The sequence below is a fragment of the Lichenostomus cassidix genome, chromosome 3, assembly GCF_008360975.1.
Source record: "Lichenostomus cassidix isolate B80296 chromosome 3, HeHo_3.0, whole genome shotgun sequence".
Classification (NCBI taxonomy): domain Eukaryota; kingdom Metazoa; phylum Chordata; class Aves; order Passeriformes; family Meliphagidae; genus Lichenostomus; species Lichenostomus cassidix.
Genome location: NC_139483.1, coordinates 106,681,968 through 106,705,877, shown reverse-complemented (window position 1 = coordinate 106,705,877; position 23,910 = coordinate 106,681,968). Strand labels below are relative to the sequence as shown.

General features: G+C 42.9%; 1 protein-coding gene across 1 annotated transcript in view; it reads left to right on the top strand.

Moving 5' to 3' along the window:
* The first annotated feature begins 1,564 nt into the window (after window positions 1-1,564).
* The window catches only part of CD2AP (CD2 associated protein), a 78,585-nt gene continuing 56,239 nt past the window's right edge, over window positions 1,565-23,910 (top strand). The window contains exon 1 of the mRNA XM_085057010.1: window positions 1,565-1,779. Within this exon, the coding sequence (XP_084913136.1) occupies window positions 1,776-1,779 (4 nt within the window). The 5' untranslated portion in view covers window positions 1,565-1,775. The remainder of the gene's footprint in view (window positions 1,780-23,910) is intronic.

Below are 23,910 nucleotides of genomic sequence, written 5' to 3'. Positions count from 1 at the left end.
GGTTGGAAAAGATCTCTCAGACCATCCAGTCCAACTTATGACCAAACAGCACCATGTCAGCTAGACCCTGGCACTCAATACCATGTCCAGTCTTTTCTGGACATCTCTCCAGGGATGGTGACTCCACCATCTCTGAGCTGCCCATTCCAGTGTGTAATCTCCCTTTCTGTGAAAGGCTCCAAGCTGAGTCCCCCCCAGCTCCCTCAGCCATTCCTTATAAGATTTGTGCTCCAGACCCCGAGGAAGAGGAGGGCTTTATGCTGGGAAGCAGGGCAGGGATGTGGGGTGGCCCCAGCAGTGAAGGGAGTGTGAGGGAGATGGTGCTGTCTATGAGCCCTTGAGGCCAAGAAGGTGAAAGGAATCCTGTGTGCACTAGGAAGAGCATTGCCAGCAGGTCAGGGAGGTGAACCTGCACCTCTGCTCAGCTCTGCTGAGGCTTATCTGGAGTGCTGTGTCAAGTTCTGGGCTTTTGAGAGACATGGAGCTCCTGAAGTGAGTCCAGTGGAGACTGTGCAGATGATGAAGAGAGTGGAACATCTTTCTTACAAGGAAAGGCTGAGGGAGTTGGCGCTGTTGAGCCTTGAGAAGAGACAAGTGAGATGGGACCTCATCCTCATCTGTCAGTGTCTGCAGGAGAGCTCAGAGCATGGACCAGGCTCTGCTCTGCCCAGCAATGGCACTAGAGGAACAGGCAGGAACAGACGCCCAGCAAGTTCCCCCTCAACATGAGGATAAACTTACCTGTGCAGAGACAGAGCCCTAAAGAGATTGCCCAGAGAGGGTGTGGAGTCTCCCTCAGTGCAGATATTCCAGACCTGTCTGTACACAATCCTGTGCCCTGTGCTCTGGGTAATTCTGCTTGAGCAGGGAGCTGGAACCAGATGAACTACTGCGGTCCCTTCCAGCCTGAAGCATTCCGTGATTCCAAGAAGGGGGCTGTGAGGGGCTGTGAGGGGGGTGATGAGGGGAGGGAAGAGGAGGCTGATGAAGGGGCTGTGAGGAGAATGATGATGGGATTGTGAAGGGATGTGAGGGGAGTGATGAAGGGGCTGTGAGGGGCAATGAGAAAGCTGTGAGGAGGCTGTGAGGAGGCTGACAAGGCGGGTGATGAGAGAACTGTGAGTGGGTTATGATGAGGGGATGCCGAGGGGGTGATAAGGGAGCTGTGGGTGGGATATGACCTGTGGGTTCTGCCGAGGGCAGGGATAGAGCGCTGCTGAGGGGCTGCTGAGGGGCTGCTGAGGGGGTGATAAGGGAGCTGTGAGTGGGCTATCAGCAGTGGGCTCTGCCGAGGCCAGGGATACAGCACTGCTGAGGGGCTGCTGGGGTGTGACGGAAGGGCGGGGCCGGGCAGCACTGCCTGAGGGGCGGGGCCGAGGGCGGGGCCTGCTCCCCGCGAGGGGCGGGACCACGGCGGTGACGTCACCCCCGCCTGGCAACGGCGTGGGGGCGGTGGCGGTGGCGGCGCGCGCGGCTCTCGCGGGACTTGGCGCCCCCCGCCGTGGGCGGAGCGGAGCGGAGCCGCCGGTGTCCGAGCTCGGCTGAGGCGGCGGCGGGAGCGGCGGGAGCGGCGGGAGCGGCGGGACGGGACGGGACGGGACGGGACGGGACGGGCGAGCGGCCCTTCTGCCCGGGCCGCCTCTGCCCCGGGCCGCCCGCGGATCGCAGCCGCCCTTTCCACTCCCGTAGCACCACGGATGGAGCCGCAGTGCCCGGCTTGAGCGCGTCGGCGGGACCCGGAGCCGCTCCGCCGAGCCCGGGCGGGCGGGCGCAGCATGGGTGAGCGCAGCGGGGAGGGCGGCGGGACCGACCGCCTCTTGTCGCTTCTCCAGGGCGCCTTGGCCGCCCTTTGTCTGAGGGGAGGGCGCGGAGCCGCGGGGCCCGGGGCAGCCCCCGAGGTGCCCGGGCGGGAGCGGTGCCGGTACCCGGTGGAGGAGCCGCCGGGCCCGGCAAGTGCGGCAGGTGCTCGGTGAGCTCTCCCTCCCGGGAGAGGCCGGGGCCGCTCCGTCCATCCCGCCCGTTCCCGAGGGGCTGCGGAGGGCCCGGGCCGGGAGGAGGGGCCGGGGGTTCCGCGGGTTTCGCTGGGGACAGCGAGGTGTCCAGCAATGCCGGTGCTGCTTGGAGGGAGTGGCTTGGTGGAGCGTAAAAGTTTTTATGGTTAAATCCAGCCCTTTCGCTTTTTTTTTTTTTTTTTTTTTCCCCCCACTCTGCGTCAATTTGAGCTGCGTCTTTACCCATTGCTCTACCAAGGCGAGAGGCACTAATTGAATCTTAAAGAGAGCGAGTGTAGAAGGACTCGGAGTGTTGCTGTGTTCGTGATGTGCCAGTTCAGGTTCACGCTGCAGGTTGTGCTGGGTCTGGTTTTTAACTTCAGCGTCGGCATAGGGAAGTATGAACGAGTGACTTAAACAGCACTCATGGGAACCGTCTTTGCTTATTGGGACTTCCCCTTTATAGAGACTTTGGACTCCACTGGGGTCCAGAACGGTGCGGGGATCGTTTTGTCTGTCTGATCCCTCCAGCCGTGCTGTCCCCCTGCTCTGCCGTGCCGTGTGACACCGCCGTACCGGAGGGTGTGCTGCAGGGGGGCGGCTGGCAGTGCCTTCGGTGCTGTGTGTGCTAATGCTGCTGTGTGCAAACATGCTCCGTCAGAATGGGAGTAAAGCGTTTTAAGTGGAAGGATACCTGGGTTTTGGACAGCTTTTCTGCCTCGCTGTTGTGCATAAAAGTGAAGAAGTGCACGGTGTGCAGATCAAACGTGCAGTTAGTGAAGTGAGAAACGCTGCTCCTGGCTGGTGTTCAGCTGTTTATCAAGATCTGCTTTCAGTGTGTTCGTCTCAGTGGAAGTTGTCTTACGTGGTCAAAGCACACTTAAAACGAAACGTGAAAATAGAAAATGAAGTTAGTGTTTTAAATCTGGTAGAAACAGCACATCTCACATTTTGATGTTTTTTGTGATTATTCGGAATGGGTAAGACTTGCTCTTTATTTCTTTTTGGGCTGCATTGTCTTATTTTCAAGTGAGAAATGTCTGTCCAGGGCATTGTAGTGGCCTGTGATGGTAGTTCCTGAAGCATAAAGGCTTACTGTGCTAATTAAACATATTGAACACAGGCTGTAATGCTGAAATGTGCAATACATCAGGATTGACATATGGTAGGTGTGGGTTATTAAAATCCTTTGTATACTAGATTAGTATAGTTTGGAATACTGTATAAGGGCTGAGTCCAGTTCATGATTGTCTATGATTATTGTATACAATCATATACAATCAAAACTATGTACAAAAGTACATAGTTTTATGTAGCTTTGTCCTTAAGTTTCCTTTTCTAAAGGGAGTCCTCTTCTGATGACAGTAATGAGCATGTTTTTACTGCTTCAGAGGCGACTGAACTGAGTGGGTGCACACACTGTGTCAAGTATTGCTATTGCGTGGGTTATTATTACCATAACAATTTGTCTGTGCAGTTATAGAGCTGTTCCTGCCAGGACAGTAGCCAAACTCTAGAAAGGATTGTAGAATAATCCCAGAGCCTTTTAAACAGATTTTCTCTGAAGGTGGTGTCCTTTATTCAGGTTTCCAAGTGTTTCTTTCTTGTGGTCAAAAGGGTTGAGGAATGTGCAATAAAACATCACTGAAAATAAGAATGGAAAAAGAAGTAACTGTAGCTTGCTCTGCACTCACTGTATTTAGTGGTTGCCTCATGTTTTACCTTGGGAAGTCATTAGTTATTTTATTACTGGCATCATGGTAGAGCTGGCTCTTGATAAGAGATTGTTTGTCTTTTATGTCAGCTTCTGGAAGGGATTTTACATGGAAGAGGTGGCTTAGCAGGGAGAGTTGAGGTATCTTTGACAAACTCAAGGGTTTTGGAAATTCATGGAGAAGTAAGAACAGGCCATTATGAGTCTGAAGGGACCAAAAGGAGAAGGGCAGAAGTTCAGAATGCCTTGGAAACAAGTTCTTTCATGTTTTTTTGGTAGCTGGAAATTAATGTTTCAAGAGCACGTGTCATTTGGGCATCTGAAGGATGCAGAGGGGGATGTGATCAGAGGTGACACAAGACCATATAAAGTTACTGGTAATGCCAAGTGACACCCTTGAGCTCTGTCATTATAATTCTTTGCCTTCTGCACTTGATTAATCACATGTATTTAATATATGACTCTAGAAACAGCTAGAGAAATAGATTATTTAAAGGAAAAAATGTATTCCTATTTTCCAGGGGAAAAGACTTTATTTGATTGAATTGTCTTTTGCTGTCTTGGGTTGATACTCTTGGAGAGAGGTAGAGTTCTGTGTATTGGCTCATTGTACCGTCTGTCCAGTTTACTTCTACGGCTCAGTAACATAATTTTCCTAGTTACAGCTGAGAAATGATGTGACTGTAGCTTGCACTTAGCAGGAAGGTTGAGCTACATTTGCAGCATCCAGCTAATTGTCATAGGGCTTTATAATGAAGAAGGAAATATTCCAGCAGCAGTTGATAAATTGCCACAGTGGAATACTGCAACCCACAGAACTTCTGTCAGTATCTTCTTAGCTATATGCACCCCTCCCTCCTTTTATATTTCCTAAAATCTCTGCAAATTTTGATATGTGGTTCCCATGCTTTAGTACATTTGATCTTCAGAAAAATGTGTAGTTTTGGAATACTTAAAGAAGCCAGATATATTTCTTCATTGCCAGCAAAATAAGTATAAATATATTTGGTCTACAGAGTAAGTTCATTGAACATTAAACTTGTGTGAAGCCTTTTTCTTACTTCATGTTGGCAACAGAAAACAATCTAGAAAGTTTTTATAAGCAGATTGGATTCTTTTAGCATATTTTTTTGCGGAGACTGACAGTTTCAGTATTTACAAGTAGTATTACAAGAACGTGTTAGAACATGACTTCAGGATTTGTTCTTCAATTAAAAAACAAACGAAAACCCCTCAAAAAACAACATCCCCTCAAAAAAAAATTCTACTCCATACACCCCCAAGCAAATGGGATAGGATAGATGAAGAATCCTTCAGCTAGTATTTTTACCAAGAAATGTGTAATGTGGGATGTGCAGTTGAACTTTAATCAGACTTTATAGAAGAGTAAAGTGACTTAATAAAAACTTCAAGTTGTTAAACCCTTCTGTACTGGGGTGCTTGATAAGCCTAATGTTGAGCAACTGTACTTGGGAGGAAAGTGGTTTCTTACTACCATGTTCTTTATTGCAGACAAAACTGTAAGAGAGGTTGATGTTAAATTGACTTCTGGTAGATAGATGCCTAAGTTGCTGGGAAACCAAATTACAGTAACTGGGAAGAGGTGATGGATCCTGACTTTGGGTCAAGACAGAGGAGAAATCCCATCAAAAGGTGCTAGAGATTCTGTCAGCTAACTCTTGCTTTTTTTAGTTTTTGGTTTTGGTTAGGTTTTTTTTCCCCCTCCAAGAATGTAAGGGCTGCTGTGCTGAGAGTCCTGACTGTGGGACAGGTAGGGAGGAAAAGGCAATGGAAAGCAGGTTTGTAGCGGAAAGTTGTTTTTTTTTTCTTTAAATAAAAACCCCTAGTCTGTCAGTTAGTAATTTATGAACTTCCTCAGAGGTGTTTGTGGTTTCACCAGAGCTTTTTTATAGATAGTTCAAGTTTCTGGCTGTCCTTTTCTAAGGGGCTTAAAAATATCTGGTGGTTTTTGCCAACCACCACTGTCTGTGACCGTGGGCGTCACTGTTTAACATATATGGGAGTGTGTGGGGCAAATACGTCCTTTCAGTGTGAGGTTTTTTTGTCCTAAAACTGCTCCTTATTCTGCCTAGCTCATTTGTATTTTTGAGGAATAGTGGATGATTGGTGGTTTCATACTGAGAAGTCTCTGTACATCTACTTTTGTCATGTGCCAGTCATTCCAGGAGCTGGTCACTTTTACTGGATAGCTGTTTTAGTACTGATTGTGTTTTCATCTTGTTGAAGAGAGGTTTTCCATGTTATTCAAGGATTAACTTTGTGCAAGGATTCAGTTATATTTGCTGTCTTGGTTTCTTTTGTTTTTCTAACAGCTGTTGAGAGTTTTTGTTTCAGCTAGGTAGGACCTTGCCCTTGAATTCCCCTCACCTTCACTGGCTCTCTCCATTGTCTGCCTGTGCTTGGGTTTTTTTCCCTTAGTGGGTTTTTGTTGCATAAACACAGGAAACGTGTGGTTGGACACACTGTGCTGTCTGGGGCCAAGCGAGGTGGCTGCCTGGTCTGTCCTGCTCTGGCTGTCACAGCTCTGCTCTTCCCATTCCTTTTGCTTCCTTGGAGATGCTGTCACATATGACTGCTGGTCTGGTAATTTCCTAACCTGGCTTGATACAAGTGATTTGTTAGGAAAGAGCAGCAGTCAAAGTGCTTAAAGTGACTAAAATCATCTTGACAGAAGTGGGTAAGTCAATCAGATGAAATTTGTTGCTAGTGGGTCTGGGGTGTAGCGACTTCTAGCAGCTGTGGTTGCCACCTTGGCACTTAAAATGTGTTTCTGGTCCACCACAGGGGTTTAACCTTTTTTCTTCTGCTCCTTTTAAAGTGTGTGTGTGTGTGTGTGTTTTTGTCTTTTTTAAAACTGGCATCCTGTGTTTTGTAATTTAGCTAAATTCAGCTTTTTCTTTCCTGACGCTTTTCCTTTCCATAATGTTGCTTTTTGTTTGTACTTTGATTTGTGAATTTGCTAATGATCTAAATTGTGTCCAGCTGTCAGTGGAGGCGACGCTGGAGCCTTTGCTGTCCCTTATCTTGGACATGGGGTGATGAGAAACAGATTTCTCCAGTGCTGTTTCTGTGGTGGTGGAAACACAACCCTGATTGAGCATCACCCATGGCTGTCCTGGTGCACTGGTGACAGCAGGACTGAAGCACTAAAATGGCCTTTTTGTTTGCTTCTTTTGCAGTGTGAACCCTTGCTATGTTAATAACTGTTACTTTTAGCCTAAATTATTCTGTTTTCCAACATAAACTTAAGACTTCATTTTGATAATGTGACACCAGCGCTGCTATTTACTTTCTCTGACTAATGCCAACAAGTGTTTTTGGGTGGGATTGTGTTTTATACCACTAGCTGGATGCAGAATTGACTTTCTTAATAACAAATCAGTATGATCAATATGACTTCTTTGTCAGAAATTTTGAACAATGAAAACGATGTATTGTGGATATTTTTGAACAAAAATTTAAGTCCTGCCACTGCCAGAGTCCTAAATCAGACTGAAGGAGAAATCACAGTATGTGTCTGTCTGCCAAATGAGTTAAATCTTTCCACTTTTGGGGTGATGTACACTGTAGTGAGTATAATATGAGGTAATTTAGAATATTAAGTTAACTTCTCTTACAGGAATATTTATTGCCTGTAACATGCTCATGACCCTGAGGTTGGCTCAGCTGGTCAGAGCCTGGTGCTAAAAACACCAAAGTTATGAGTTCAATCCCTGTATAGGCCATTTATTTAAGAGCTGGACTTGATGATCCTTGTGGGTCCCTTCCAGCTCAGAACATTCTGTGAAACCTGTATTAGGCCAGGATTGCTTTCAGCAAAATAAATTAGAATATAATATTTGGAATAATTAAAAAAAATGAAGCATTTTTCTTTAATTTCAGAAGTTTGCACAGTGCTGACCTGTGATGTTACAGGTAAGGGCTGCAGCTGGAGCTCTCCACCTAGTGATGAAGAGTTTTGTGATTGCAAACTGAGTTTAAATTTGACATTATTGTCAAAGAAACCTGAAATGAATGTTGCTGCTTTCATTGCTTGAACTAGATAAAGTGTTACTGTAAATTATTTAATTGGCTTAAGATTGCACTGTTTCTTAACAGTAAGTAAATCACTGTAAACATGATGCCTTTTGTCATTAGAGGCAAATGGTTTTGGAATTAAGCAGTTCTAGGCAGTCTCATTATTTTTGCTTCTGCAGCAGCAGAATCTCAGATGCTGTGAATAGGTTTTTGTGGATGGGAGTTATTAATGATTTTTACTTTAGTTTTAAATAAGGCAGTTTTGCTTGAGTTCCTGGAAACTTGCCTGACTTACTATTTAAAGAAGACTCTTTAAGTCATCAGTTTCTACCTCTTTGATAAAATTACTAAGTGGTTGGCCTTAGTCAAATGCTTTTGACTGTGGATGTAGTTTGATCTTTTGAAGCTGCCACTGAAGTAAAGTCTCAGCCTTTGCTTGCCTCTGACTAATGAGCATTGTCCTCTTCCCTTGCTCATATGAACCAAATAATCTGAAACTCCCCTGTCTTTCTGAATTAGCTTTCAGCCAGGCTGGCTCTCCAGAAACTGAGACTGAGCTCATGGTTGCAGGAGGAGGATGAGGATGCTAGTGACACTGATATCAGCTGCAGCACATTTACAGCACTTGTCAAGTTGGCTCTGATAGAAATTTTTAACCTCCAGTTTTGGCACTTCAGTTCAATTGTGGATTTGTTGGTAACACACCAGTATACCTTAATTCCTCTTGGTGTGTTTTTATTACCCCAAGTTGCATTGTTTTTTCACTTTTCAGGAAAAACTTAAAAGCAAACTTTTCAGAATATTTTAAGTTGTTTCCTCTCAATGCATCTTTGGGACTCAGGGAGAAAAGTCTCCATCTTTGCTGCTTGAAGAAATAAAGGCACTATTTTCATGAAGTGAAAGAGAATCTCATCACTTAACTCTGAATTTGTACCTTAAAACAAATGAACAGATTTGTTTTGAGGCTGCTTTGTGTGTAATCTCCCTTCCCCTGAACTTATGGTGTGGGTGCAGTTTCAGGCTGTTCTTCAGAGATAACTTGGGGCTGCTGCCAGGAAGGGCCTGAGCAGTGCAGTGCCTTGTCTGGCCTGGCCTGGCTGCAGTGGCTGTGAGCTCTGATGTGAGCTGATGAGCTGGCCGCTGTGGGAGAAACTCCTGCGCCAGCTTTGCCAACACGTGAGCAAGCTGGATGGCCTCACTCTGGCTGCACTCCTTACCTCCTGGGCAAGAGAGAGGATGGGACTGAATTTCAGTAGTCAGGGAATGTAGAGTGTTTTTCCCTTTTCCATTTTAACCTTAATTTACTTTGCACTAGATTCACTCTGAAATGTCCTAAGTTTCTTCTCAGTGTCTATATTAATTGCTCTCCCTAAGAGTTCGTGATCCACCAAACCGATTTTTTCACACCTTTCTTTTTCTGTCTTTCAAATGCTGTTTTAACCCTCCCAATCCATTTTAAGCCAGCCAAGCCTTCCTTTTAAACTGTGCCTCTAATTTGCAATTTTTTATTGATTTAATAATACCTTTAAAGAGAAAATAGTTTCTAAACAGCTAGAACTTGCTACTGAGGTATCTTTTGTATTTTTGTAGATGTTAGTTTTGGTTTTGCTCAGTAATGTGTATGTTTGGAGAAGACTGAGCACAATATGTAAAAATATGCCTCTGTCTTTCTGTATCCTGATTTTCTGCAGTTTGGCTGGACTTGCAATGTTTGCATCACTTAAATGCTTTTATGGAGTTTGGCTTATTTAGTACTATCATAAACTAGTAAATACAAGATTAAGTAGAATAAGCCTGCCTAAAACTTTAGGTAAATCACATTGCTGTTTGAACTCATTTTAACATCCAAATATTTCTGTCAGGGAAGTTATTAATTTCTAGAACAAACTGCCAGGAGAATGCTAGATCCATCATTTCTTGATATGGTCAATCCCCTGGATGATGCAGATATCAGTGTGTTCTTTAATCTTCCCTTTTGGCAGATTTAGTGATCATGTGTCTATGCAATGATCTAGTTTAAGACACTGGCCAGAGTTGAATCCAGCTGGAAGAGAACCAGCTGGCTGATCTGGCAGCAAACTAGACTGACACACCCTGGAGCAGCACAACTGTGAGACCAGCACAGGGGAAGAGGTGGTGAAATGGGAATAAACAGGGAGAGACTGTGCAGGGTCACTCCTTTAGCCTGAGATGGTTGGAGTTACTGTTAAGCTCTGGTCTCTGTAAGTGACTAAAGCAATCATTCCTGAAAATAGAGCCCAGCTGTTTCATGTCTGAAGAGGTTAAGTGAAGAATATTCTTTTGTTGAGAGATTTTGGTACGCAATTTGACAAATTTAGCAGGATTTGCAAGCTACATGAGTGTCTGCAGAGTGGACCATGGGCTGTTTATTTGAAACCTCAGTGTCCCAAACAACATTTCATGCTGTGTTCAGATGAGTTAGTGCTGTTCTGAAGCCAGGTGAAATGAGATGCTGTTCTGCAAGTGGGGCAGTGGAAGTGCTGAGGTGAGCAAGGCTTTTGTAGTCATGAGGATAAAAGCAAATATGTTAATCCCGTGCTCTTGTGGGTATGGTAGATATGAAGACAGCAGATCATCTTGAAAAGTGCAAACAGCAGAATGTAGCCTTTTAGTTAAGAATAAGTTCTCAAGAACTGTGCTGTTTTGCTCTTGAAAATCAAATATGGGGCTTCCTTTTCCTGACCCATGTGCTGAAAATACACCTCATCCTTCAGCACAGGGAAGGAGAGTGTCTGTGAAGTGGAAGATGATACTAAAAACCATTGTATTGACATATTCACATTATAAGAAGCCTAACAGGATCTGCCTTTACAGCCTACCAGTATCTGAGTAAGGATGTGGTGCAAGGAAGGAGGGGAGTTGGAAGCTGTCTGAGCTGATACCCATTGCAGCGTGAGGAGCGCTTGAAGGCATTTCTTAAATCATTGTGTGCTATAGGGTTATGTATGTAAATTAACTGTGTGGGGTTGTCAAGTAAAAGCACAATTAAGAGTGTATAAATTGCTTCCTCTTAGTTCCATGTGCTCATCATCTTACTAGATGCTAATTTTGCGGGAAGAAAGTTTGTTCTTTCAGTCTTAATGCTTCATCCTTAGTGAGAGAGAACTATAAGGCACATGTATGGATTGAAATTGTAAATGGCTTCTAGTATGTAGGCTGTAGAAGAGAACCTGCCCTTGTAGATAACCAGTAACAGAGAGCCTCAGGCTGGATGAATAGCAGATGAAATAAAGCTGTTTTTGAAACAGGAGATACACTGTCAGTAGAATAAGACACAGCCTGCCATCTCCATGCAGCAAGGAGGCTGTGCTGATTTCCTATCAGGACAGAGTTGCTGGATCCTGCTGTTCACTGCTGTAGCCTGGTTTTTCAGTTCTGAGCAGCAGCTGAAGTGGTAGATCCTGATCTATATGATTGAAAAAGCTGAGGTTATATTGCTGACTCTTCCTCTCTCTTGATTTCACTTTTTTGTGTGTGTGTTTAGTTGGGTACCCAGGGTTAGTCCTGTAGTTGTGAAATATATGGGAACAATCAAGAGTATTTCCTTTGTGTTTCTGAAAGCCAAACTACTCCTTCAAGTGAGCACGTTGAGAATGGTGGGGATGAGGATTGGCTTTCTATGAACTTGCCTCAGGTGCTCTGTCTCCTGACAGCAGCAACTGGTATCCCTTGCCCCAGAAAGCTTTTCATAAACTCCCGTAAGGCCTCTGCTTCCTCCTCAAATTCTTCAAATACCAATCGTTGTGTTACTATCAATTAGCTCTGCAAGACACAGCACATGCTGTAGCTGCTTCCAAGCTGCATTTTTGGTGATCAGCCAGTAATCAGGTTAGAGGAGCAAGAGTCTTAGGGCAGTCCTGAAGTCTTTTCCTTGGGAAGGACTGAGATTTGAGTGCTTCAGTGCTGACTTTGCAAAAAACCCTAAAAAATCAAAAATGTGCAGCTCTTCAAAGATGCTGCTCTTCTGGCATGTTTCAGCCAAGTGAGTGTGCAGGGGAAGAATTATCGGGAGTGAAGCAGGAGGACAGGCAGGTAGGGATGCTCACATAATGCTGATTTCTTCAAATGCCCAGGGTTGTGACCAGGTACCTAAAAAACTCCACAGTGACTGAGGTGGGGGATGACTGAAGTGCTGCAGTAGAAATTAACTACCTTACTGTCTGCCGGGGGCAGGAGCAGGATAGTAGCCAGCAGGTCATGGGGAGTGGTTGTTCCCTACTGCCTGGCACTCACAGCACTGTCTCTAAAATACCCTGTCTGGTTTTGCTCCTCCCTCCCCTCAAATGCAGTGGGAATGCCACCGAACTGGAGAGTTGAGAGTGGTGGTGTGGTTAGTGCAAATGGTGTCCAAGGAGTTGGTGTAGCCTGGAGAAGAGAATGACTGACTCTCCTTGGAGGCACAGTGAAAAATTGTGAACCAATGCCTGCAGGTTAGCACAGTGGTAATTCCTATTGAATATAATGTGGAAAAATGATTATGAAAATTCAGTATCAGAAAAGGTGCTCAGGGTGGCTGTTTTATCTCCGTCCTTTCAGGGCTGCTAAAATTTGCTTGGTCAAAGCCTTGAGTAACCTGCTTTGACTTTGTAATTAACCTTGCTCTGACAAGTTTGGAATAAGTAACGTCCAGAGGTCCTTTCAAACATTATTTTCCTGTGATTGGAAGCATTGCAAACCATGCAGATTGAAATCATGATCTTAATAAGAATTACTTAAATCCTTCTAAGTACCTGTTGCAAATGGGTATTTAAAGGACTTGATCTCTGAACTTTTGGAACATAATAGACCTAATGAAACAGTTTTGCCTCCTTTAAAACTAATTGAGACTATAGGGTGCTCTTGAGGTTTTGCTGTTTTGACTAGCTTTCGTAAAAATTAGTTTAAGTGATTTCTTTCTGTGCTTTTCCATCTGCAGTTCAGTTTATTGTATTGACTAAAATGTCCACACTAAAAAGTAAATTAACTTTGTCACACAATTGGTATGACCTGAGAGCATGGATTCAGATACAAACACTTGTTCCTGTTTTAATGCTAAGCATATTTTGTGGTTTTTGCAAGATCCGAATCTGGGACCATTCAGACTCTTGCATCATGTCTGTTTTTAAAGATGAAGGGAACACTTTGTGCATGCTCTGAATAATGCTTTTAAGTTTTTGTGAATTTATTTCAAAGCCAGATTCTTGCCATGTTTGCACAAGTACTAATTGTCATTCAGAATTAACTATGTGCCAAATTGTAGGCTGTCTATCAAAGCATTTCTGCATTTCTTTAGAGCGTAAAAGGAGTTTTCATTTAAACCCAAAAGGCTTTCAGAGACTCTTGTTTTCATAACTCTTGAATTCATAACCTGGGGCTATGATCATGATGTCCTTTTTGGCTAGGAGAATATTGGAAAAAAAAAATCTGCAGGAAAAGCTGAAGCTTTAGTAGTGGTGTGGAGTCCTGATACCAAAGGAAGGAAACTTCAAATACAGTTTTTTATTTCTCAGGGGAATGACTTCTTAAAAAGAGTTTTCAGATAAGCAACAGGGTTTTCAGCTTCAAACTTATTTTTCTGAACTAATTACCTAATGAAGGCTTTAAGGGAACACCTGTAAATAGGGTGTTGACCTTGTGGTACTTTCACTGCTTACTTGGTGCTTTGAATTTGAACAAAATACAAATGAGGTATGATTCTTTTGTTCTTCAGTGCTCTTTGGCATGGCTTTGTTTTAGCAGAATTTGTAATTTGGTGTTTTGTGACTCACCTTAAATGTTTTGCCAAGTAGATGTTATAAAATTAACTTAAGGGAAGGAACAGAGGAAGAGACATAAATCTATATATGGAACAGTGTCTGAGTCATGACTTCCAAAAATGTGGGGTGTTTTTTTAAAAAATATATTCCCCTGTGCTGTCAAAGATCTCTGATTTTCTCTGCAATGTGAATTAGTAGCATTTTTTCACTTCTGCTCATGGAGACATTTGCTGCCTTTCCTGCAGGTGTCACCTCTAATTTCCAGGCTGGTTTCCTTCCGTGAGCTCTGCTCAGACTGAGGGAAATAGCAAATAGCACAAACCATCACTTTCTGCTTCATGTCACTTCCCAGGCAAAACATTTTGACCTCCTCTGTCCTTATAAATACCTGGAGGTGGTAGAGATTTTATTGTAATACTTCCCATTTCATGCTGTAAAGGGAGGAGCCCAGCAATTCTGCTCATAGAAGTGAGGGGGTTAATTAAATCCACAATTGTAGCATTTGTTACATTTGACTGAGTTTAAGGGAAGTATTTCTGATTATATTGGAGGAGACATGATGGGATGCAGTGAGGTATCCCTAAAACAGTTTTTTTTCCCCATCTGGCTAGCAATGGTGACTTATCTACAGCATACAGTTGTAACATTATGAGGGTGTGGGTGAAGATGATTTGCTTTAGGTAAGTGAAAATTGACAAACACTCAATTTTCAATTGTGTTCTATCATATACAGTGTTAAGCACTATAATGTACTTCAGTAAATTATAGGAGCCTGGAGTAGGAAAATGAGGCATATGTGGTTTGGATCTTTCAGGGCAGGCTGCTGGGCAGGGTTTCTGCTGTACTGTTTAGTTTCCTTCTCAAAGTCTCTTGCTAATTGTACCCAAGCCAGCACCAGAAACTGATGTTTGAGATGGTTGCTGTTAGAATGCAATGAGTTTCTCATTAGTTGAAATAATTTGGGAGGAAGAGTGTACATTTTAAACTGTTTTCAACTGTGCATTTTCCTAATTATTTCAGGCATTCTTACTGGGCTGTAAAATTCAACACAAATTTTTTATTAAAAATGCATGGTGAGTCATTTCTTGGAGAATGCACCATTGCCTTACCCAATCTAGAAATGCCAGGCGGATCCAGGGCGGATTCCAGATGGACGAGTTCTGTGCTGACAGAACCAAGTCTCCTGGCTTTAGACTGTCTCAAGGGTAGACTGCTATTTTTGCTTTATTTTCCTTTTTTTTCAGGCAAGCTATGGATGTAGAGGAGCTGTTGCTTTAAGCAGAAAATATTTGTGCTAGAACTGGATGATGCAGCACAGAGCAAGTTACAAAAGAAGTAAGGAAAAACAACAAATACTGCAGGGTGGACAGAAAATAAAAAAAGAAACTTGAATAGAGTTGCCTTATCACAGACTTTAGACAGCACCTGGATTGGTGATTGGACTGAGGGTTCATGATTGGGATGTCAGTGGCACTGCAGGGAGAAGGTGTTTTTGGGAGAAGTGTTTAGTGGCTGAATTTCAGTTTGGCCAGCTTCTGCAGAGTTTCCTGTCAGCTGTAAGTGTAAAATCAAAAGCGTAAGAAACTTCAGTGACAGATAGGAGAGATTTTGTGGATCACAAGAAACCTGTGAAAGTTATGAGATGTGTCTGAAAAAGAACATGTTAATGACAGTGATTTGTTCATTTATTTGTATGGTCTATCTAACAAAAAATATCATTAAAAGATATTTGGGCCTAAATCACAGGATAGTTTGGATTGGAAGGGACATTTAAAGATCATCCATGAGCCAGGACACCTTCCACTAGACCTGGCTGCTCAAAGGCCATCCAGCCTGGCCTTGAACACTGTCAGGGATGAAACATCTGCAGCTTCTCTGAGCAGCCTGTGCCAGTGTCTCACCACCCTCATCAGCAGAAGTTCTTTCCTTAGGTCCAATCTAAATCTCCCCTCTGTCAGTTTAAAATCAGTGCCCCATGTCTTCTCACTACAGACCTTGGGAAAAAGTATGTACTGAAAGGATGCAATAAGGTATCTGTTACCATTAGAAAGTAGAAAATGTGGTAAGACCTCATACTTCTTGTGATGGTACTTTTTTCTCTTTAAGCTCATAGTACTTAATCCACATGGGAAGCTGACAGTAGCTGGGCTGTTGATGCAGAGGTCTGAGAACAAAGGTTCAGATGAGATATTGGATTTTGTGAGGGTATGTTTCAAAGTTGTTTTGTTGCCTTTTTTGGTTTGGTTACTGTTTCTGGTTTTCTCCATGGTGTGTGTTTATTCTGACTTCTTTTTTACTTAAAAGCTGTCTTTGTAGAAGTTTAAAATCCCCTCAGTGTAAGCACTGTAAAGTACTTACCAAATTTTTAACAGATCTTGTAAACCATCACATATCCAACAGCTTTTTGGTAGTGACTTGTGATAGTAAAGAGGAACTGTTCCAGAAGAATGATATGTTTTCTTGGTAGTAGTGCAATGATTTTTTGGTTGAGAAGACTCTGATATTTAAATTCTTGAGTTTTTTTAAAAATCTGATAGATGAATGGGAGCTGGGGCTGGAAGACTGAGCTGTCCTGGCACAGCACTTTGTCCTGGGGTGCATCAGGCACAGCATTGCTGGCCAGACAAGGGAGGGGATTGTCCTGCTCTGCTCTGGGCAGCACAGCCTCACTTTGAGTATTGTGCAGTTTTGGGCACCTCAGTATAAGAAAGGTATTAAACTGTTGGATGGCAACGAAGATGGTGAAGGGCCTTGAGGGGAAGCTGTATGAGGAGGGGCTGAGGTCACTTGGTCTGTTCAGCCTGAAGAAGAGGAGACTGAGGTCAGACCTCATTGTGTAATGAGGTCTGCAGCTTCCTCATGAGTGGAAGAGGAGGGGCAGAGGCTGATCTCTCTGGTGACCAGTGACCCAAGGGAATGGCCTGAAGTTGTGTCAGAGGAGGATATTAGAAAAAGGTTTTTCTAGCCAGAGGGTGGTTGGGCACTGGAACAGGCTTCCCAGGACAATACTGTCAGGTGCAGAGTGTGACTCTCCTGGGGATTGTCCTGTGCAGGGCCAGGAGTTGGACTTGATCCTTGTGGGTCCCTTCTAACAGCATATTCTATGATTAATTGGATGTTGGCTCAGATGAGGGATGGTGTTCTGACTGGTCAGCTCTTGTGCTGTGGAAGTAGAAAGGGGCTTGTTGGGACTTTGGCCTGACTGCTTCATACTGGCTGATTGCCCTCATTCATCTAATGCTTCTTTGAAACTTCTGAGCCTTCTGAGGTGGGCTGTGTTGAACAGAGTGTGAAGGCTCGTGCTCACTTCAACATGAAGCTGCTTTAAACAGAGCAAATCCTGTTGGCATCCAGACTGAGTCTCAGCTGGGTGACACCAGGGTGTTTGTGGTGCTTCCAGAGATTGGGTTGATACAGCTGAGCTGGTTTTATGTTGAATCACTGTGTGTTTGTATGTGCTGCAGGCATCTTTGGTGCTTGAAATGATTGTTTGTTTGCCCAGCAATGTGAACTAATAAACTGCACAGATTTAGGTTCCCTGTCTTTGAAATAATCCACAACTGGAATAATCAGTTTAAAGCAAATTGGAAATTAATTGTGTGTGCTTAAAAGAAAATGTATATAGAATGGCATGAAAATATTTCAATTCCATTGGCATTATGTTGTATTATTATAAACTAATGAAAGAATTCTGATGGCTCAGGGCATTTTGCTTAAAACAAGACCATAAGTCAATATTTGAATATATGAGGTCAGCATTATCTTAAACTGCAGAGAACCTCCTCTGCCACATCCCTTCCTTGTGGCAGCAGAGTTTGCTTGGCTGGCACAGGGGATCAAAGCTTCAGGAGCAGGAAGCAGTGTGACCGCTTTGGTACAGAGCTATTTGGCAGGACTGGAGCTGGCATGACTGGTGTGGCTCCCTTGGGAGGAGACACAGGTAGAAATGGCTCTGCCATGTGTCACTGCTGTTCCAGAGGCTATTCAGGAGGCACCCGACCTCCTTTTGAGCTACTGGGAAGGTAAAACATCTCATTTGTGATGTTTAATGCTTGCAGTAGCCCTTGTGATGCAACTGTTCACAAGTCCTCCACGTGGAGCATGAATGTGATGGCTCTGCATGGCTCAGCTCAGTGAAATGTCTGCTCTTCTGGATGGTGTGGTTTGAAACTAGTGATTGTACTATTAAATATGTGTAGGCTGAGTGGTCTCCATTAGCTAATTACACTCTTTCCGTGTTCAGTTTCTTAATAGTTGGGAACTGCATCCCTGCCATCGGAGTTGAGAGGAATCCAGTGGCCTTGTATCAATAATGTGTTATGTTAGAATGTGGTTTCATGGCAGATTTTGGCTTTGTCCAAAGCAGCAAGTGATGAGGGGCAAGATGAGTGGATCTGTAAGGGGAAATTCCTAGTGTGAGGGACCATATCCATATTTCAAGTTTTGGACATTTTTATATCATTGTAGTTTTAGTCTTGTCCCATGGATATAATTAAAGATTAACACGCTTTAGGAATGTTCCTGGGTTTAGTTTCTGTGAAAAAAATCCAGATCATTTGCTGTGAGACTGTTCCACACTGGACTGAACCACCACAACTGAGTGGTTTGCAGCTTCACTGAGCAGTGTGCTCCTGATCTGGGCTGTAACAGGGATTTAGATGTTGATCTAGGTTGGGCTTGAAGCAATCCTGTGTCTCACCCTGCAGCAAGACATCTCAACCAGATAAACTTGCAGCAAGCTGGCTCTAAATAGTTTTCTTTTGGGCTGTTTTCTTGATCTGATTCACCAGTAGTATAAATAACTACTAATTTAAGCATAGAGCAGGGGGAAGGGACCATGTGAACACACGCACAGAAGAAAGCATGGTTGGGATCACAACATCCTTGGTTAAGATGTCTTGGAAATACAACTTTGTATTTCCAAGACAAAGAGAGTGGGTTTGCCACTCTCTGTTGGTGATGTAGCTTTATTGGGCACCATGAGAAGGAAAGTAGGAAACACAGTGTTTTCATCTGTTCAAGGTTCAGTCTTTTCACTGCTTCTTGGTTGGATGCTTATTGGGGTGTGAAGGGAAGGACTTTTGCACAAGGCCAATGCTCAGTGTGGTTTCCCTGATAGTGGGAAATGTGAGGTGCTCCCTTACTCAGACTGAGGAACAGTAAACCCACTTTGTACCCCAAAGGAATTCTTGGATCTTTGGGGAACTGGCTATTGTGGTCATTTGTAAACAGGAGAGTGAAGCAGATGCAGAGCCTGGAGCAAGGAGCCTGGCTGCAGAGCAGTGGGAGCTCTTGGCCAGGAGGGATTTGTCTTCGGTTCCCAAACCCTGGTGCTCACCTTGTGCATGTCTCTTTACAGGAGGGCTTTGTAGACAAAATGCATGCAGTTTTGGGAGCAGGAACTACAGTTTTAAGAGCAATGGGAAGTCTACTAGGCTGCTTTATTTAAGCATCTGGGTTGTCATCAGTGACTCAGGTCAGGGTGACAGGAAATTATATGGCATTGAAGTGGAAAGAAAACATTCTTACAACCACTACTTATGTTTAACACTTAATGAAGTTGTTTTCATTGTTTAGCATTTAAACACCTGAGCTACTTTATCAGTGTTAAGATCTATCTTAAAGTGGCCAAACATATACTATGGTATTAGTATTAAATCAGCTGGAATTCCTATAGCTCACAAATTGTAGGAAGATTTCTGTGGGAAAGCAACTGGATGGGAGCATTCTCCTTAAGTTCAGCACCTGATTTTGAAATAGTTGTAAAGAAAAATATCATCGTTAAAAGGGTAAGATTGTGTCCTCTGTGGTCTTGTCTCTAGTGTAAACTTTGTCTGCTATGAAGTGAAATACCTTTTTAACTCTGTGTGACTTTATTCATACATAATAACAGAATTTAGGCTTGGTTTTATGTTAGGCTTGGTTTTATGGGAGACTAAACTTTGGGGGTTTTATGTGATAAATGTACAAGTGGAAACTAAAGTACTAATGAAATTTGTTTTAGGCATCTAGCAACTGTCTGTTGTGATAAATTGGAGAAGCAAAAGCTCAGTTTCTAGTGTGACTGCAGTTCTGCTGGCAAGGTACTTCTGGAGGACACACAGCTTTCCAGGGTTGTCATTCCAATAAATGACTTTGAATCTGAACTGGCCTAAAACCTTCCTGAAGAGACCTTTACGGAGCACGACAGCAATTCTTGCTGCTTTGCATTGGACTTTGTCCTCCTCCAGGTCTGCAGCAAGTTCCAGCAAGCTTCCCAGCATATGCAAGGATTTCAGTTATCTGATGAATCCCCCTCCCCTCTTTTGAAAATAAAATTTATAAGCTATTAAAATGTGTTTTTCGTGGGATTTATTTTAAATGTGGTTTGTGTCTTTTTTTTGGCTACTACAGAAAGGTCGCTGGATTCTGACAGTGTTGTAATACCCTAAACAAAGTACCAAGAATGTGAAATTGTGTTCTTTTCTGGATGAGTATCTGACACTTGGCTATTTCTGTTGAAGACATAGGCATGCTAGAATTTTGGTATATTTTCCACTCTTTTCCTTGATTTATTTCTTGGTTTTTTGTTTTAGGGCTACCAGAGGGCCTTAGTTACCTATAATAGCCAATTTCAGAAAGAGTCTGAGAAGCTGAAGACATTGTTTCAGATCAGAGAAGATGGGTGTAATGTGGCCATGCTTGTTGGGAGACTTGCCCTCTGCCTTGGCACTGGGATGTGGTTGGCAGAAGAGCTGGTTGGTTTGGAGAAGTTGGGAGTCCAGCTGTGCCAGCAGTGACTGAATGCCTCGTGCAGGCAGTGTTGCTGTGTGGCTGACAGTGGGAGCTGTTTTGTCAAAGAGGTGTTCAAAAGGACACTGTCTGTGCTGTGGGGAATAATGCAGTCTGCAGCTGCTGACTGGGCTGACTGACTTTGACATGTTTAGTCTGTTTTATCACAGAATCAGGTAGTTTGGAAAAGACCTCTGTGATCATTGAATCCAATCTATGACCAAACACCGTCATGTCAACCAGACCATGTCACTAAGTGCCACATCCAGTCATTCCTTAAACACCTCCCTGGGCTGCCCATTCCAATATCTAATCATCCTTTTCATCCTTTCTGTGAAGAATTTCTTCCTAATGTCCAACCTAATTGTTTCATTATTGTTTTGTTAGTGAGGTTGTCATCTTACTAAAAAACAAGAGCTGAACAGACTACTCCTACAGAGCCTGCTATAATCATCTGCCCCCCAAAGATGTCCAGTTAAAAAGTTTTTCCTTAGCTCTTTTGATTTTAATCAGTGCCTTGCCCCTGAAAATGGGTCAGAACCTTCGAAAAACACCATCTGGAAGGTTCCCTAAGTATGTTGGAAAGTTGTCATGGCTGGGAGGACAGTGTGTTTATATATGTTTAAGTGAAATTTATTTGGTTTTATTTTGTCCTACTGTTCTTGTGTTTTCATTGGGCACTGCTTGGTCTTTTCCACACCTGGATTAATAAGATTTCCCTGGGCCTTTTCCCAGCACTTTCAGCCTTTCCTTGTATGCAGATACTGTGAAAACTCAGGAGAAAGTTGTCTTCCCCTCTTAGGTGAGCTTTGATGTTTCTGGACGTGCTAGAAAAGCACAGTAAACCTCAGTGTTCCTGCTTAAGCTTGAGAAGATTATTTTTCATCCTAGATTTGATCATTATGGACTTTTAAGCTACAGATAATTGATTTGAGTGGGGTTTGAAATGAAGAAAGCAGTGTACAAAGCGGAGAGGAGATAAGTGGGTTTGATAGTATGTGTTGCTGAGGAGTTCTGCTGCACCTTATATCAGTTGAAAATTTTATAAAAAGAGTTTTGACCAGCTTATATGGAGTCCAACTTACTGCTGACTGATTGTAGTGTGTCTGGTCTTTAGTAAAGCTTTTCAGTGAGAACTTGAAGCATTCAAAAGCATTTAGGACTAGTTCAAGCATTAAGAAGTATATTTAGTCAACTAACATACTTTCTAGTTGTTATTATAAGGAGTTGTGATTCCTTAAAAAAGTTTTCTGTCATCACTGGACTCTGTTTTATTTGGGTAAATATACTTTGGTATGCTTCAGAGGCTCACTTAACAGATTAACTAAGACTGTTAAGGCTGTTCTGGCAGTACAGTGGTTTCTTGCCCATCACACTGAAGTGTGAATTACTTGGATGATTCAAATAGTGCTGCTTGCTAATATTGAAAAAAAAAATGTATGGGATGAAGCTATCCTAACATTCCCCATGGTCCCTTCCACTTTACAGATGAGGCAACAGAATTCACATCTGGTTTGTCTTCGTATCCATGAGAGTGAGGGTGGCTTTGAGTATCACTGACAAACTAAAGAGGAAATTCAGCACCTAAATTTCAAGTGTAAGAAGTTGATGTCTGTTTACTGCTACTTGTTTTTGGAACATAAAGACCTGTGGATTACTGGGAGCTTCTTCAGGTTCTCCTGGTTGTTGGTGTGACTGAGTCCTTGTTTTGTAGTCTGGAAAGGTGACCAAAATGAATGTGCTGTGCATTTCAAACGCAAATACAGAAACGTTCTCCCAGGGGAATAAATAAGCTTTCAGTAGATTGGTTCATGTTGACACAGTGTGGGTGTGATTATCTACTGCTGCTGTGGAAAAAGGACCAGGTGTTTGGCAGTTTGAGTCACTGCGGTGAGCATTTGCCATGAGTGACCCTGTTGTGATCCATTTTCTGTGTTTTGCTTTGTAAGGCTGTCCTATAGTGTGTATATTGAAGTATAGTTCCTGCTATTGTGCTTCAAAACAGTGCATCATGAGAGAAATATGTGACATGAGTATTTTTACATTTTTATATGTTTATTGGTTGCTAAAATGGCTGGGTTGAGTTGGTTGGAAGGTGATGTTTTCATTTCCAGACTCTTAGGTGATGAATGGCTGTTGTCTTTATGATTCGTGACTGCCAGAATTTCCTGTATGTTTGGCAATATTTTAGTCAGCCACTCAAGACAATTCAGTGCAGAAGCAAGACAGGACTACTCTGTTTGCTGCAGGCAGTAATGGGGGAATATGATGCTTTGACACAAGCTTAGAGAATATGTTTGGCAAAAATAAATGTCTGCAGTACAAAAGGTGTATGCTAGGAGTTCCAGGTGTGTGTCATAGGCAGGTAACTCCAGTGATTACTCCTTTTCATAAGGAAGAAAGTAATTTCTTTTCCTAAAAGAAAAAAGTAAAACTAAGTCTTCATGTTTATATTCTACTGGTTCCTTTGTTAATGGTTCTATTCAGAAAAAAGTTTGCCAGACATACCATTCAAACATCTCTTGCACTCATGGCACCATCATGTAGTTCTGTTTTTCACTAAGGGTTTTCTGGCTTCATCCACAGGCAGCACAGGAATAAGGGCTTCACTCTAGTCAGTGCAGCTGCACTTGCGATCAAAACTGCCTGCAGATCAGAATTATACATTGATTTCATGCAGCTGTAAGTTCAACACCAAGGAAATAATGCTTCTTCCCATTTGATTCCTTCATTTTTTAATTAATTGTTGGATATTATTATGCACTGATAAAATAGATTAACCTGGGAAAGAACTTCTACAGCCATTTGGGATTTCTGTCTTTCAACCCTGTTTTGCTCTTGTGCTTTGTGATCTGCAGAGGAGAGGGAGGTTTCAGTGAGAACAGTGTTAACATTTGGCAGTGCTTGGATATTTGACTGATTTTGAGCGAGAGGGAAGATTGCTTGATTGCTGCAGGTTTGTGGAAATTTCTGGCATGAACAGAATTTCTTAATGAACAAATGGGTCTTTATTGCCAAACAAGCTTAAGCTGTCAGTGAGCAACTCTCATGGATCTTGTGCAACAGATGGACAAGTATGTGAATACACTGCTGTGCTCCTCTGAGTAAACTTAATTGTATCAAAAGTAAAGTTCACATGCTTATTCTACTTCATACAAACCAAATGACTCTGAAGGAAGGCGCTTTTTACATATCTGTGCAATTCAAGTTGTATTGTCAAATCACACAGCTTCTGTCTATATTGCATTCCTTGGATCAAACCTGCAGAAATTCTGTGTTTGCAGCAATTCTTTTTTTGCAGACAAAGTAGCAGGCTCAAGTATGAGAATTAACAAAGCATTGCAAGTATGCACTGTACATACAGTGTTTGGTCCTTGGCCCCAAAAGTGCACTGAGTAAGAAGCACTTGCCCTGTGGGCAGTGATTCATAATTGGTAAATCTTCAGCTGGAACTTTGTGGGGAAAATAAACACTGCCAGCAATTCCTTCCACCACACATGAACAAAAACCTATCCACCACCACCATAATATGACCCAGTGTCGTATTCCTAAATTTACTTTATTCTAATAGGTGGCAATCCAATTTTTCCTCCACTCCAAAATACTTGAGAATGTTACAATTCACAGATAAGCGTTGCTG